Source organism: Neomonachus schauinslandi, chromosome 8 (genome assembly GCF_002201575.2).
Source record: "Neomonachus schauinslandi chromosome 8, ASM220157v2, whole genome shotgun sequence".
Taxonomy (NCBI): Eukaryota; Metazoa; Chordata; class Mammalia; order Carnivora; family Phocidae; genus Neomonachus; species Neomonachus schauinslandi.
This window is the reverse complement of record NC_058410.1, coordinates 143,134,784-143,150,821: the sequence shown is the minus strand read 5'-3', so window position 1 is coordinate 143,150,821 and position 16,038 is coordinate 143,134,784. Positions and strand designations below refer to the sequence as shown.

General features: G+C 46.3%; 1 protein-coding gene across 1 annotated transcript in view; it reads right to left on the bottom strand.

The window, feature by feature from the left end:
* Positions 1 to 14,263, bottom strand: part of SCGN (secretagogin, EF-hand calcium binding protein) — a 35,297-nt gene extending 21,034 nt beyond the window's left edge. Inside the window, exons 1-6 of the mRNA XM_021697083.1 lie at positions 14,125 to 14,263; positions 13,207 to 13,277; positions 8,909 to 9,001; positions 5,891 to 5,980; positions 2,090 to 2,146; positions 1,356 to 1,433 (exon numbers count right to left, since the gene is read on the bottom strand). Of these exons, the coding sequence (XP_021552758.1) occupies positions 1,356 to 1,433; positions 2,090 to 2,146; positions 5,891 to 5,980; positions 8,909 to 9,001; positions 13,207 to 13,277; positions 14,125 to 14,206 (471 nt within the window). The 5' untranslated portion in view covers positions 14,207 to 14,263. The remainder of the gene's footprint in view (positions 1 to 1,355; positions 1,434 to 2,089; positions 2,147 to 5,890; positions 5,981 to 8,908; positions 9,002 to 13,206; positions 13,278 to 14,124) is intronic.
* Between the last annotated feature and the right edge of the window lie 1,775 nt (positions 14,264 to 16,038).

Here is a 16,038-nt window from a genome sequence, read left to right as displayed (position 1 = left end):
CCTGGGATTGAGCTGCACGTCGGGCTCCCTGCTCAGTGGGGAGCCTGCTTCTCCCTCTCCCTCTGCCCCTACCCCTGCTCGGGCTCTCTCTCTCAAATAAATAAATTAAAATCTTTAAAAAAAAAAAGAATTCAACTTTTGACTCTGTCACTTACCCTTTCTAGGCCTCCACCATCAGATATATAGCATGAAACAGCATGAACAATGCCAACCCTGCCGAGAAGTCATCAGAAATAACACCATATTTGGAAACATCACGTAAAGGCCTCATAGATCAACCTAGTGGCACACATTTTATGGGAATTCACCACCTCTTCCCAGTGGTATGTGCTTCTGACTGTGCACCAGGAAGTTGAGCAACGTCAGTCTGGTCAAGAGCGCCTCATATAATAGATGTAACAATCCTACAAGTAATTAAGGCTTCCCCAGCCATTTCCTTGCTTATGAACTGAGAAACCACTTACAGAGTTGAATTGGAATGGAGCGCACGTCTGGGGACTGGGAGGGGCTTGTAGGAGATGAAAGGCAGGGCACCCGGGCTGTTGATGGGAACCGGGAGAGATGTTCCATGTTCCTAGCTGAAACTGAAGGTGAGGACGCGGTTGCCAGAGGCAGCTTCTCCCACACCACCATTTTTCAGGGAACTTTGACACTGAAATAATCTCAGGGTCATTCAGCACGTGGATGCCACCAGGGGCAAGCAAAATAATGACAACAAGGACCATAGCAAGCGCCACAATAAGACCTAACATGTCTCATGTCCCAGACACTTGCCCAGTGCTTCCTCTGCATCAACTCCCTTTGCCCTTTCTGTAACAGGGTCCTATTAAGCCCCCATTTTATGGATGAAATAAGTAAAATTGAAAGGCTTGACAATCTCCCAAGGTCATAGCTAAGACGTGGCAGTGGGGGGACACACATCTCCCATCTATCTGACTCTCCACCACTCTAAATCAACACACTAAATGAATAGAATTGTCCACGGTGCCAAGAAGTGGCTCCTATGTGTTTGGTCCTGGTTGTCTAGGTTTCTGATTGTCCATATTTACCCGTTTCTATGTGACTTCCAGTAGGATCAAGCTCATTGGCCTGGTACCTAGTAACCTGATGTTGACTGGACTTCTGGTGTCCCTAAGGATGGGTGAACCACTTCCCGTCTCCAATACATGCAGCCTCAGCCTCAGAGAGGGGCTAAAGTGGCTCAATTGTAGCCAATGTTTTGAGAGTTGAGGTTTCTCTTGCATTCACTTGGTCTGCGGAAGTTCACTGGGGCGCTTACTCTGCGCCTCTGTTTCTGGGCCCTGGGGGGGAAGGGGGAAGCTGCCCTGTGGAGATGCCATCGCTCAGTTACTTACCATGGTGCCAGTATATTCTTCCAGCTTAGCCTCAGAAATGGCCTTTTCGTGGTGGAGGAAGAGGTCTCGGAGGAAGTTCTGTGACATCAAGAGAAGAGCCACATCTTATATGGGAAGATCTCGGGAGGCCTTACTTCAAAGATTGTGGTTCATTTTTTTTTTTTAACAGAGAAAATAAAATGCTTTTCGCAAGCAATAAATCCAAGAATGGGGAGGGCTGTCCCTGCTTAAAGGGAGCTCATAGAACCCAGAGAATAGCTCCAGGCACAGAAAAAGTGTCAAAAATCCTCAATTATGTGTCTTTCCTAGAGAGAGCAATAACACCTGTACTTTCTAAACCTCTTAAACACAAATACTTTTTTTTTTTTTAAGATTTTATTTATTTATTTGACAGAGAGATATACAGCGAGAGAAGGAACACAAGCAGGGGGAGTGGGAGAGGGAGAAGCAGGCTTCCTGCCGAGCAGGGAGCCCGATGTGGGGCTCGATCCCAGGACCCTGGGACCATGACCTGAGCCGAAGGCAGACGCTTAACGACTGAGCCACCCAGGCGCCCCAATACTTTTTTTTTTTTTTTAAGTAACACATTCAAACCCATGTTTCTTGGGCCCACAGAAATGGAATTCACGATCCATGTACATCAAAGCCCCTCCCCCCAGCGAGAGCCCCCAGCCCCTCCCCCCAGCGAGAGCCCCCAGCCCCTCCCCCCAGCGAGAGCCCCCAGCGACACGTACCCGCAGCTCAGCAGCTGATACAAAGCCACTGCTGTCTGCATCGTATTTGCGCCAAATCTGAAACACACGAAAGCCAGGCATCCATTTATAAATCCATCAGCCATGCAAACAAGCACACACCCAGGGAGGTCACGCAGGACAGACACCCGACTCTGTCCCGGGTCCGTGCGCTGACGCTGAGAATGTAGCCTGCAGCTTCATCAGGAAATTGCACACAAGGTGGACAGGAGGCAAATCCTGGGGCCCAGGCAAAGGTGGAGGCTGTCAACTTGAGGCACCTGCCTAAAACTAAAACCCTTAGTGAAAGGGTGAACCCCTCCAAAATAAACTGTGCTTCCGGAAGGCCCTAAGGAATCTTCCCTGCGTGGCCTTGGTTCTGGGTAAAGGGAATAAAGCATCCTGGGTAATTCCCAGAGACAAGATGAGCCTTTCGTTGGTTTTAGGATTTAAGGGCAGCATTCATCCAGCTAAGATACGATTACCAAACTGGAAGACAGAACAACTGAACACTTTTACAGAGACACTGAACTGCTTTCTTTAATAAGTGGTGTGATTTGGACCACCTCGGATTATTCCATGTATAAGCCTCATGGGTTGGCGAGTTCTCGAACTCCGGTTCAGAATCAAAAAGTAGGGGCGCCTGGGTGGTTCATTCAGTTAAACATCCGACTCTCGGTCTCAGCTCAAGTCTTGATCTCGGGGTTGTGAGTTCAAGCCCTGCTTGAGCCCTGCTCAGGGTAGGGCCTACCGTAGAAAAATTTTAAAAAGAAAAAGTAGCACTAAGGTTGTTTGTTTGTTTTTTAATTAATTAATTAATTAATTTGACAGAGAGAGAGAGAGAGAGAGCACAAGCAGGGCAAGCGGCAGCCAGAGGAAGAGGGAGAATCAGGCTCAACGCTGAGCAGGGAGCCCGATGCGGGGCTCCATCCCAGGACCCTGAGATCATGACCTGAGCTGAAGGCAGACGCTTAACCGACTGAGCCACCCAGGCGCCCCTAAGTTGTTTTTTTTTAACTGACAGATTTTCTGTAAATGTAGAATGGGTTAGCTGAGTCGCCCACTGCAGGGACCTTAATTCTTGACCCCGGTCAGCCAGCCCTGCCTGAGCACCCTGCAGGGATAGTGGGGATATTGATGGGCAGTGAGAAGACTGAGAAACCTCACGCCTTGTAGTCCCTGAACTCAGCCAGAATTACAAAATCAACTATTTAAATATAAATTATAATCAAACTTTTACTGGGTGACTATACCAAAACTAAGAATAAGAATTTCAAATAATAAATAAAACCATTTCCATGCTTTTTAAAAATGTTATTCTCCAAACATTTTCCATCTACCTTATCTTATAATTTTACTACAACTGAGCCAGCCATTGGAGGCCCAAAGGTTTTTATGCAAGTAATGTGCACACCTATCTTTAAAGAATGAAAGCAAAATAAGGAGATTTCCAGGCAAAGAAAGTTTTTACCAACAGAATTTAGTACAGGATATACTCTAGGAAGGAGGAACACAAAGAAGGAGACTCTAAGTCACAAAAAGCAATGGTGCAGAAAGCAAATCTTGACCGCATAAAATTTGTGGGGTTAAAGAAAACAAGACAGAACTCATATCCTGGACAACCACAACAGGTGAGCTGGGTACCATATGTCAGGATTAAAGTGTTTTAAGGTCCTATGGCTCAGGGGGAATGTAAAGGCATTAACTTAGAATTTTTAAAAATATATAGAGGATAGTAATAGGTTATAACAAGTTTAACTTAAAAAAAATCAAGAGTCTGAAGTGATATGTATATATATTTTTTAACTGGGTAGAGAAAGGGAAAGCTCTTTGTTACAGAAACAACTGACCAACTAGAAGGGAGGGGGTAAATGGAATAAGTTAAAAGAAAAACAAAAAGATAGGAAAGCTCCATAGTGCTCTTTCCTTTTTCCCATTCCTCAAGATTATTCTATACTAGGCAAGGCCTAACATTTTAATACTGTTTTTCTGATTATAAGAGTAAATCATATTCACTGTACAAAATTAACGAACTACAAAAAGGAGAAAACTACACTCTGTGGATATACACCCAGCCCAGGTGTATCTGTGTGTTTCCTTTCCATTATATTTCTATTACACACATGACAAGACTAACTTGGAGGTCATATTGTCTATACACTTGGGCAATCTGTTTATTATTTTCATTTAAAATTTTCTGAGAGCATTTTTAAGCACCACTAAAATTATTTTGAAAATGTCACTTAAAATAATTTGTAAATAATTATGATTCTGTGCACAATTGGAAAATATAAAAGTACAAAGAATATGAAAATCATCTGAAATCTTACCACTTAAAAGCAATCAGTGTTTATCTTATGTGTATTTACCTATGGTCTAATTTATGTAGGTGTTAGGGTGAACCATTTTTTATTTTTTATTCTTTTTTTCTTTTTAAATATTTTATTTATTTATCTGAGAGAGAGAATGGGAGACAGAGAGCATGAGAGGGGGAGAGTCAGAGGGAGAAGCAGACTCCCCGCCGAGCAGGGAGCCCGATGTGGGACTCGATCCCGGGACTCCAGGATCATGACCTGAGCCGGAGGCAGTCGCTTAACCAACTGAGCCACCCAGGCGCCCCAGGGTGAACCATTTTTAAAATAATATTAAGATCATAATGCACGCACAATTTTGCTTCTTAACATATTAACGCATTTCCTCCAAATACAAACATTTCTGATTATACCCTTAAGATAGATGCCTAAAGCAGTAGACTATTAAGTCAGAAGGTAAAGATATTTTTAACTTTGGATAACGACATTTTAAAGGATCCTGATTACATTTTTGCAAAATTGCTGTTCATGAAATTGTTACAGTGTGCATGCCTACCAACAGATCATGAGCGTCAATCTCAGTGCTTCCTTGCTGGCACCACGTATTTTGTTGATCCTCTTAAAATCCTTACCACTTCGATTAGCAAAAATTAGTTCTTTTAAATTTGCATTTCTTGGCGACCAGCATACATTTATTGTCCATTCAGATCTCTCCTGTGAATAGTCTATGCACGTGCTTGCTCCATTTTATGACTTTCACTTGGTCCGAAGTAAATGCAGTCGTGCAAAAGGGTACTAAGCTATTATCTCCTAAATGGGGACTTGGTAACTGTTTCAGGAATGGGCCCCCGGCTGCAGTAGCTGCCTTGAGTCTGCTCTGACTTTCCTGGTCTTCTTTCTCCAACAGATAGTAACACCTAGAGGCTGAAAGAGGAGTTAAGAGGAACCACTGACTGCCTTTAGCTTTCTCTCGAGCACAGCGATTGCAAACAGAAGTCCTGCCGGCTGGATGGGCTCACTAGTGAGTTACGTTTTCATGGTATTATACCTTCAAAACTAGAATGAGTGGCCAATATATAAAAACCAGTAATTTCACATAGAGTCTAGATGTCCAGACAGCATGCTGAGAAGACAGCAATTCGCTGGAGCTCCCCCAGGTTCTCTGCTTTGGATGGGGCAGCTGCTCTCTGGCCTCCAGAGTTCCCAGCCGACCCCCGTCATAGTCCTCCATGTCGGCCTGCCGGCCTGTTGTCTGGGCCTCCTCTAGCCCAGGCTGAAGGACTCTGTCATCTCGGGAGCAGCCTAGGGCAGGGCACAGAACACACTGGGGCTTGGGGCCTGAGTTCTGGCTCATCACCAAGGGCTTCTTTGCTTGGTCTTATCCTCTGTGGGCTTGGGGACTGGGCAGGAGTGGGGGCCACCACGGCCGGTGGCTGGGATCCTGGCCTCTTCTCAGTCCTCATGCTCTGCAGAGACATAACCCAACACTTACCTGCATAAACTCCACACTGCTGTCCAAGGGGGTTTCCTGACGGAAGAACAGAAGGAAGTTTTCATCCTCAGACAAGAACATGTTGGCAAGCTAAAGAAACAGAGAGAAATAGCCGTCAGCCACACTGGCCAGTGCCCCCTGGGCAAAAGCCATGGTGGAACATACTATAGGACAGGAGGGCTTGGATTCCTCGGGACTGAGAGCTCAGATGGCAGTTCTGGGCCCTCGACTGCCATTTTTGACTCACTGATGCTTTCAAACAACATTGCAGTGCTACTAGGTAAGGAACACGGTGGGTATCTCTGCCTCCCACGAGTTTACGACCCAAAATCATAATCCTAATTTTAATAATAAATTTGTCAGTGCTTAATATGTTCCAGGCACTGTTTTAAGACTCTCCCGTATTAAAATAATTTAACTCTATCATATAATAGAAAATTAAAATAGTGAATAATTCTTATATGTGCCACGAACTGTTCTAAATTCTTACAGATGCTTACTCGCTTCATCCTAACCACAACCTAGAGTACACAGCACACTACCATTATTACTTATTCCTTAAGGAAACTGGAGCTTGCCTCAGTTGCATGGCTAGTAAGTGGTGGCACCCGGACTAGGGCCCTACTTTCCAGCTTCCCGCCATGCTGGGGAGATGCTGTGCACACGGTCTCTTCACGCCATGGGCACAGACAGGAGCGACTGCCGTCGGTGTCCCGAGTGTCCGCTGTTTTTCTTCTTCTGCACGTCAGTGTCTCTGTGGTGCTCCCATCATTGGTCCAGGTATGATCCATTTCTCCCTCTTATCTGAGCACCACTTCTACTGATTGATGTCACTTCTCCCATTAGTAACGGTGACATTTTCTTCCCCTGCGCGACTGTAACTCCCGCGTCAGCACGTGGGTGTGTTTGGCTGGGCTCATCCCATCCTACCATACTGTGGTATGGCTGGCTTGCGTTGTTCCCCGTAAAGAATGGTCATTCCTTCTGTCTCCGCGGTGAGTGCCCCGCCACAATGAGTCCAGACAGAGGCTGTTGGTGGCTGGTTGGCATCGTGAGCCCACACGCTTACTCACTTCTCTACTTGGATGTGGGTCTGCTCAAGGACCTACCGTGTGAACGAGAGCATTCATATTTTGAATATCATATATCGAGTAGCTACGACGTGGCAGGCACTGGCGACGTGCTTTTCATTTATGATCTCATTAAATTCTCATACCAGTCCTACTGGTAAGTATAAATACCCCCTTTTATTCATGGGAGCAGGACAGTGCAGTGTCCGTGCCAGGCTTCAGAGTGGATCCAAATTCCTTCTCCATTGCTCGCCTGTTGTTTGATCTGGCACAATTTAATCGATCTCTCTGTGCCTCAGTTTCCTCACTTGTAAAACAGGGATGGTAATATTTATATCCTGGTGCTAATGTGAAGGCCAAAAGTAAAATGAGGCACTACTTACAAGCAAAATGGAGCAAAATTCCTGGTACAAATTAAACCCTCAATAAATGCTAATACCATGTTGATGAAGACCATGAACCAGAGGCTCGGGAGAAGTGACTTGGCCAAGGTCTCACGTTCACTGCGTGGACTTGGCGCTGCCCCGCCTCCCCCCCTTTCCCGCCTCACCCCTGCCGCAGGGGTCTGGGCCGAAGTCAGCTAGAATCGGCATCTGCTCTTCAGAACGACATGCTTTTTCACATGGGGTGGCACAAGCCAAGAAACCAAATTAAAATGTGATTCAGCGGTCCTCAGCCTTTAGAACCCAGTCTGTCTTCAGCTTTGATTGGAGCGGCACAGAGGGGCCCACACAAATCAGATGCACAGATAACCCTCCAGCTTGGCTTAGGCTCTCAGTTGGGACCTCTGCCTCAACTCAGTTGTGCTAGAATATCTAAAATGTGTCCAGGTGGGCTGATTTTTATGTCTCAACAACCTGTGATTGGAGTGAGACAGAGACAGCAGGAGGATGGGGGGGGGGGCCCAGCTACTCCTTAAGCTCACAGACTCCAGAGGCTTTAAGGGGCCTGGGACTGATGTAACCCGATCCCATCAGCTTATCTACAAACAACACCTCCGTTATGTGCGTTTGTGGGACTCCATGACTGATGGTTGGCACGGTGTCAAAGTTGTTGCCGGGTTTCCAAGTGCTTCAAGAAGCTCTGCCTGTTGTTAGTAAGATAACACCATCGTTTCCAGGCACTTCCCATGCTTCATTTATTCTTTCTTAAGCCCACACATATTTACTGGGCATCGCTAAATGTTCCGCTCTGCTCTGTGGGCTGGAGAACGCAGCAGTGAACATGAGGTCATGGGTCCTTCGGTATTTCTAGCTTGAGGCTTCCACTTACTTTTCCTTGAACGGATACGCGGATTGCTTTACATCAATTATACTATAGTTGTTAGTGACATATATAATTTTTGCCTTGGAGTGAAAATTTTGGAAACGCTCATACATCTAGTGTTCTGAGACGGCTGCTTCCTTCCTGGCGAACACGTCTACTTTTTATAAGGAGACATTATCTTGCCATATTATCATAACTTTCTGAAGAGAAAGGTACTATGTGGGCTGAACTGAAGTGAGATAGCTGTTGTCCGTTTTGTCCCAAATGATCTCCTGGGCTAGAGCTCCCCAACCTTCACTGGGACCTGATGCGGGAGTTTCAACTCATTTCTTGTTAGTCAGTTTTTCCTTATACCCAGGTTGGATTTGAACAGCACACAGCAAAGAGACACATTGGATTGAGTAACTGCAAGGCCTCCAGCATATCAACGCCCCAGTTCTAAAATAACTATAAATGTTGCTTGACTTAAAGAAACTGATATGGGTTGTTAAGCAGATGGAAAAGGAGAGGTGATTACTTCAAAATGCTGGGTAGGTCAGCGGCCTGGCAGAGAGTTCTAGCTTCCCAATCAGATGTAAGATTTGCATTATCTTTCAGGGGAAATGACAGCCCAAAAAGGCTCGGTTGAGAAAGGGACAGTCGGGAAAGGGACAGTCGGGAAAGGGACAGTCGGGAAAGGTACCTCTTTCATCTGCACGCGGCCATCTCTAGAGACATCCTGGGGAGCCATAAATTGCTGTTTCATTCTCTGCACATTTTCTTCCATGCCTGCCTCCTACAATAGTCCAGACAGAACCGCATTAAAGCCACCGGGATTCCAAAAATGTAGTCAGGATATCAAATATTCAGAGCATAGAGCCTGATCATTACATTAGTCTACCCGGAAAGCAGGTTACTTAGCCATTTAAAGTGAGCCTCCCATGTTGAACAAGGGAGAACAGTGGTGGAGATTTCTTGAGCAAAGCACCACTGATCAGAATCCTGAGCAGGTGAGACCTACTGGCTAGTGAACTCCTAAAACATGAATGAAGGAAGAGAAGCTGAGAGACTAGGTTTTAAGGGGCCTCGGACTGATGTAACCCGATCCCGTCAGCTTGTCTAAGGACAACACCTCCATTAAGCTCATTTGCAGGACTCCCAAGTTCTCTTCCCAAGAACTCAGATATTTTGTTCTAAGTGAAACGCCCAACTCTTTTAGACTGCCAGTTTGCCATCACTCATCCCTTAATCTTCTCCTAGGGTCCACTGAGGAAAAAATAATTAGAAGGGGAAAAAAGTAACAAAGTAGTTGTTGAATTACCAAAGATGCCGCATCTCGCTTCCACCTACCTTTTCTACATACTAACTTGTTCTTCGTCAGTGGACTGCAGAGTTCGTACAAAGAAATATGACGTATATAATCAACAGTGGAGAAGGAATTCTAATGGAAGAGCTGAGAGACAGAAACACTCTGCAGCAGTGCCAGATCCCAAGACTCCAGACCCCAGCAGCCATGCTAAATTCAGTCTCCCTAATACTTTCCCTAATCCGATCCTGCACTATCCCTGCCAACGAGGCCTCCTCCTGAGACGCCCCACTACACAGAGAGAGATCAGCATCTCTAGTCTTGGCACCTCGGATTGTGTGTGTTTGGGTTTGGGTTTATGGGTTGCGTACTTGCACCATATAGAAAAAAATGTGATGGAGATCACTCCACAAGGTGGGTCTTCACTTTGCATTTCAGGTTGGCTTTCTAGATTCGGAGATCTGCAGGACAGCTGTCATTCCTGTATCTCTGAAATAGAGTATCTGTGGAATGAATACATGGTTCTTTATGGTGGGCTGGGCCTTCCCAAAGGACATTAGTGGACATAGGCCACGTGGGTGGAAAATTAAGTTTCAAGATAAATAAACATAAAGCCAAAGAAGCTGTGGCCAGAGTCTATGTGCTGCCTTTAGTTTGAAGCCACAGAACCTTGACTTTTGTCCTCTAACTCCAAAGCCCATGACTATCCCTTGGACTTAAAGCAACAGAGCCTAGGGGCTGCCTCTGTTGTATTTCCCAGCCGCACCCTCCTGCCCCCCTTCTGTGAGACTCTAGGCCCCATCGTCTCTGACGCATGGAAGGAGGCCCAGGATGTGCTAGAATTTGACAGGAAGGACATGGACACAGCCCCAGAAAGTGATGCTCTGCTCTGCACTCGCTCTCTCCAGCCCTAGTTCAGAGGCCAGTTCTGAGCATTTGAAAGGAAAGGGGGGAGGGTGCTGAGGGAAGGGGTGAGTAACAGGAACAGCAGCAAAAACAGCCGATGGTTCCATTAAGTCTGTCCCTGCAGAGGCCCTGAGAAGCAGGGGATCACACAGGTTCCTCTCCGAGCCTGAGCAGCAGGCCCCTCGCTGTTGGCAGCCCTAAAATTCCTTCCTCCGAGGCCTCTGTGACCTGCTAATCAGGGAGGAACGTAGAGCTATTCAGGCCTCTGAAGAACGGCTTGCCACTCCTGGAGGCCTCCCTGCGGCTGCTTCTCTACCTGCTGGGGCATCCCTGATTAGAGGCAGGGTCACAAATGGGGACTGTCACTCAGCTTGACGCACGTCCACCTGGGAAGTCCCGCCCTCTGATTAAGGACATGCTTAGGGCCTACTCCTTTCTCAGTGGGGAAAAAACCCAGAATCAGGAATCAGGACTAGTTTCCTTAATCGTGGTTGTCCAGGGAGCATGGAGGGCCCAGCACAAGCTCCCATAACCGCACTCCCCAGGGTAAGGTCTCAGCATTTTGAAACAGAATAATGGCAGACGATGACATTTTTGGACAATGGCTTATACAACTGATCTGGCTTCAAAAGTTCTCTCGCAGCCACGCGCTGAGAAGAGGAAGGTGGAGTTGCTGCCTGAGCCCAGCGAGACCGGCCTATTAGAACCCTGCCCTTCCCCCGCCCCCCCCTGGGACGGGCAGTCACTCTTCCTGGAGGGACAGAGGGTGAGAGAGATACCCACTGACTTAGGGTGATTTAAAAATGCAAGATCTTAGGCAAACCCCAAATGTACTGAAATTCCTCAGGGACGGGACACACAGGGACACAGGACACTGGTGAGTCCCTTGTGTCTTCTCCTGCAAGGACCATGTCTGCCCCTGCGTGAGAGGGCAAGTCCCCAGACTGGCTCTGAGGGACGTAAGAGATGGAGTGCCCAGCAGGAAGAGAGGCACCCCTCTACTCCGTCACCAATGGCAACAATGTCTCCAATGTTAGCCAAAGCCCCAGAGGAAGTTGGCTCCTGGTGTCCTTGGCTCAGAGCAGACCCTTGCATTTTAGTAGCCCCAACCCCACCTCGTGACAGAGAATAAGACACTCCTTCAACATGGACAGCAACTTTTCTCCTTCTTTCCTATAAATCACGAAGGCAAGGAGCTTCTGGAAACGTGTGAAGTTCTAAGTCTCTGGGAGGTTGGGTTGGGTTCCTGGACCATCCAGTTTATTCCAAGACTTTGAGTGGTTCTGACTTCATCTATTTGTTTTCCTCAAATACTCCTGTCCTGCATGACAAAACGGCATCTGACTCATGGGTTCTGGAACGCCCTGAGCCCTAGTATTTATGGCAGTTAGTAGGAGCAAGGCAGAGACAGAGAGAGACTGGGAGACAAAGACAGAGAGTGTTAAGGGAAAGAAGGAGAAGAGAAGAGAAACTGATAAAAGACAAGAAATGAGGGGCAAAAAAAAAGATGAGACAGGTAAGAAATAGAAAGGAAAAGAAAAGACAGGGAGAGGAGGGACAAGAGAGCTTTGAGAGATGGACTGCAGATAGAAAGAGAAACAAGGAAACAGGAGAGACAGTGAGACATGGGGAGACCTATAAGACAGAGAGATGAGAGACAGAGAGGTCAGAGACAAAGTCAAGAGATGATGGAAGATAGGGGCCAGGAATCAGAATGAGAAACAGAAATAGGCAGAAAAATGAGACAGACAGACATCAAAAGAATAGGAGAGGCAGAGAGAAAGAGATCCATATACATAGAGACAGAGACGGAGAGACGAGGTCTGCGTGGCTGTTGGAGGCAGAAGGCTCCTCTTCTGTTCTCAACTGGGGCCCGGCCCTCCCCCCCCCCCCCCCCCCCTGGAAACCCCCCCACTAAGCGCTCCTTGGTGGCACAGAGAGCCTCGTTTCCTTCATTGGGCTCCTACAGGAAAAGTGCAAGGCACTTTATTCTTCTGTGTAAACAGTTCTCTACCTGAGGATAAGTGATCTCCACAATTCACTGCAAATGCTACCGTCTCCAGAGCTACTCCTCTTACCATGCATCCCCTGATGGAGTCTTGACTAGGCTCTCCTATCCCTAGGCTAGGGTGTCTTTGTATGAGCTTTTCCTCTGCTTTGGTACAGGGATCTTCAAAAGTTAATCTCCATCTCTCAAGGCCAGATTTACCATCAGGGAGGGACACGGACATGATAGATGGGTTTACGTTTATTATACCTGGGCTCTGGGTGTATTGATTATTTTCTGGTTTGTCATTCCCTAAGAAATCTATAACCTCTTCTAATAAAATGAATAATGGAAAAATGATTTTAAAAGATCTATTTGCTTGTGGTCTGCTATCAAAGGACTATCAAATGCACTAACCACTCAGAACCTCAGAGCTCTTAACATCTCTTCCACCTTTTTGAACAAAGTGAGCTGCCTTATCTCCATGTTTACATCCATTAGCAGAAACATAACCAAGGAGACGTGCAAAGCAGAGTTGTTTGAATCTATAGTTAGGGTCTCTCCAGGGGATGACAGATGTTACACTGAAAGTCAGTGGCCAGCATGTCTAATGCTACAGTTGTACCTTTTATAAAACCTGCTTCAATTCCTCCATGTTGCTAGGAGATGGAGAAAAATTACATGCAGGCAAGGAAGAAAAGAGGTCAGATGAGATTAATAGGTGCAAATCAACATGAGACTTGGATGCTGCTTGTATTTTGCTAAAGGCACATAAATTAATGCTTCATGCACAAGTACTTACCTCAGTACCCAGTGTCGTCAATACATGATGAAAGAAAGCATCGAGCTCCTTCTCTTCTATGTAACCTTTTTCTAAATGCAACAAGAGATGCATAAGTGATAGTCACTTACATAGAATGACATGTAACATTTACTATTTATCTAAATTGTTTTGAATCTCACAGTCTGTATAATCCCCATGGATACTGTTCTCCACTATTTCAGTAACTATGTGCCGGTGTCTAACCTCTCAGAGACATGGATTTGAATAGTAAACACACATTCAATAGTAAATGCTCTGTGCTGGGTTGATATGAATATTTGGAAAAGGAAAGCGATTAAATACATACATTTTGATCCACAGACAAACATGAATTTTAGAAGAAATCCAACCCAAGGGCTTGGAAGCTTGGGAAAATTTAACAGGTGTAATTCTTGAATCTTACTTTGCAGAGTCAAAACACAGTTTAGCTATTTTCTTTATGGTTGCTGAAATATTACTAAAGATAAAGCACATGTTAAGTGGTTCCATTTTCTTTTCAAGTAGACTTTTTTTTTGGAGGGGGAAGTAGTGTCTTTTTGAAAATTGGTAAAATTCGTCCTCCCTTTGAAGAGCACCTTTAGGGAGGGCTGACTTCAGACAGATGCCTGCCAGCCACAAGCCTAAATATATGATCTGTGTCATATATGGCGTATCATCTTAGACAGACACATACACACACGCACGGATTGGGAGGGGGACCAAGTCCCTCCCCTGACCCTGAACTTACACAGACGTCTAGATGTATAGCTCCAGTGTACCTAACATGTTTGGTTTGGTGTACCGCATTAACAACACTGGAAGACAACTTTCCCTGCGAGGAAAGACGAGGAAAGACGGAAAGGGGCTGGGCTGGAGCCACGTCTACACCTGAATGTGCCAGTGGCGTGTTCCACTTACCATCCGCGTCAAAGCGCTGCCAGACCTGCCAGAAGCCCGCGGCGTCCAAGCGGCCCTGAGTCGCTTCGCGGGCGCTGTCCATGGTGCTGATCACGAAGCTTGGGCACCTGCCGGCAAGGAACACCTGGGAACTTTGAGAGCGGCTCCTTCCTGGCTCCCTCGCCTGCTTCTTTGCTCTCTGGTTTGCTTTGAGCACCTGTCTGCGGGGGCGGGGGCGGGGGCGAGGGTGACTGGCGAGGCGGTGGGTGGCAGCGCCTTGGCGTCGCTACAGTCCCTAAGCCCCGACCGCGGAGCCCGCCCCCCTGCAGGCGCGCGGGTCCCCGCCCCGCTCCGCCCCCGCGCACCCCACGCGGGGGGGGGGGCCGTCGTCTGCCTGGGCGCTGTGGGGGACTGGGGACAAAGGCGCTGTCCTGGGCCCTCCATGGCTAACTGCCTTTGCCCTTTAAATTGTTTGCCAAACTCAGAGAAAATATTCCCCCTTACCTTTGACTGAACACCCAAACTTGTGCCCCTCTAGAGAAAGCTCCTGCAATTAAGGTGTTGGAAGAGGTCTGTGTTAAGGCCCTTTGGACCTGATGACTTAGAAATAGTGTGTGGGGAAGGTGGGGGTGAGGTGGAGAGGGGTGGTCGCGGTAGTGGTGGGAGATTATCAGTAAGCAAGGAGACCCTCCCTCAACAGCAATTATTGGCCCCTGAGTATTTAGAGCATGCTTATTGTTATGCTATAAAGCACCACAAGGACTTGCAACTAAATAGGGATTCTGCAAGGAACTATGGTTTAACGCAGGGTACCAGCATGTTGAGGGAAATCTAAACCATGCCATGTTCTACCAGGAGAAGAGAGTGGGCGGAGAAACATGGTGGCCAACTGCAGAGCACTTAGGTAGAAGACGTAGATGATTGTGTTTGGCTCATAAAAGCCTCACCAAGATCAAAGGACAAAAATCATTCGGAGGAACAAAGAACTCTAATGATCAGAACTGTTCAAAACTTGACTGGTTACTTTGTGAAATAGGGAACTGATGAGTACTGATGGCTTCTGACCATGGGCTTCGAACTTTTGGTTGAGGAATCTATAGAAGGAGCTTGGGTATTAAGAGAGTTGGACAAGATATAGATTTTTCTTTATGACACTGACTCTCACATTAGCATTCAAATTTATTTTTTTAAAGCCCATATAGGGGTGCCTGGGTGGTTCAGTCGGTGAAGGGTCTGACTTCTGATTTTGGCTTAGGTCATGATCTCTGGGTTGTGAGATCGAGCCCCGTCTCTGGCACCATACTGGGTGGAGCCTTCTTGGGATTCCCGCCACCTACCCCCCACATACACTCTCAATCTTAAAAAAAAAAAAAATGCTAAACTGCAGTAGTAAAAAGAACATGACACCCCTGGTCAGACAGTCCTAAGTTGGGTTTCCCAGCTCCATCACTTGCTAGCTTTGTGACCTGGGCCATTAGTTTTCATCTGTCTGAGACTCTGTTTTCTCATCTATAAAATGGGGATTATAATATCTGCTTTGGAGGGTGGCTGTGAGGATCAGAGTCCCTCATAGGAGTGCACAAAATATTATAACTGTTGTGGTCTTATAGAGGATAAGAGGGGACTGTATGGTTTTTTTTTAATGATGTGGAGAAAAGAAAACTTAAAACAAAAATAAATAAATAAATAAATAAATAAATAAATAAATAAATAAATAAATAAAGTGGAGAAAAAAGGAAAGTGAGAAACTGTCATAGCCAAGAGGAGTCTAAGAAGACATCATAATTAACTGCAATATTGTACCTTGGTTAGGATCCTGGAACAGAAAAAGGACATTAGGCAAAAAGTAAGAAAATTTTAACAAATACGGACTTTGGTTAATAATAATGAAAAAAATGGTTTAGAAGCAAATAGCTCTGGGTTTAGGGTCCAGCT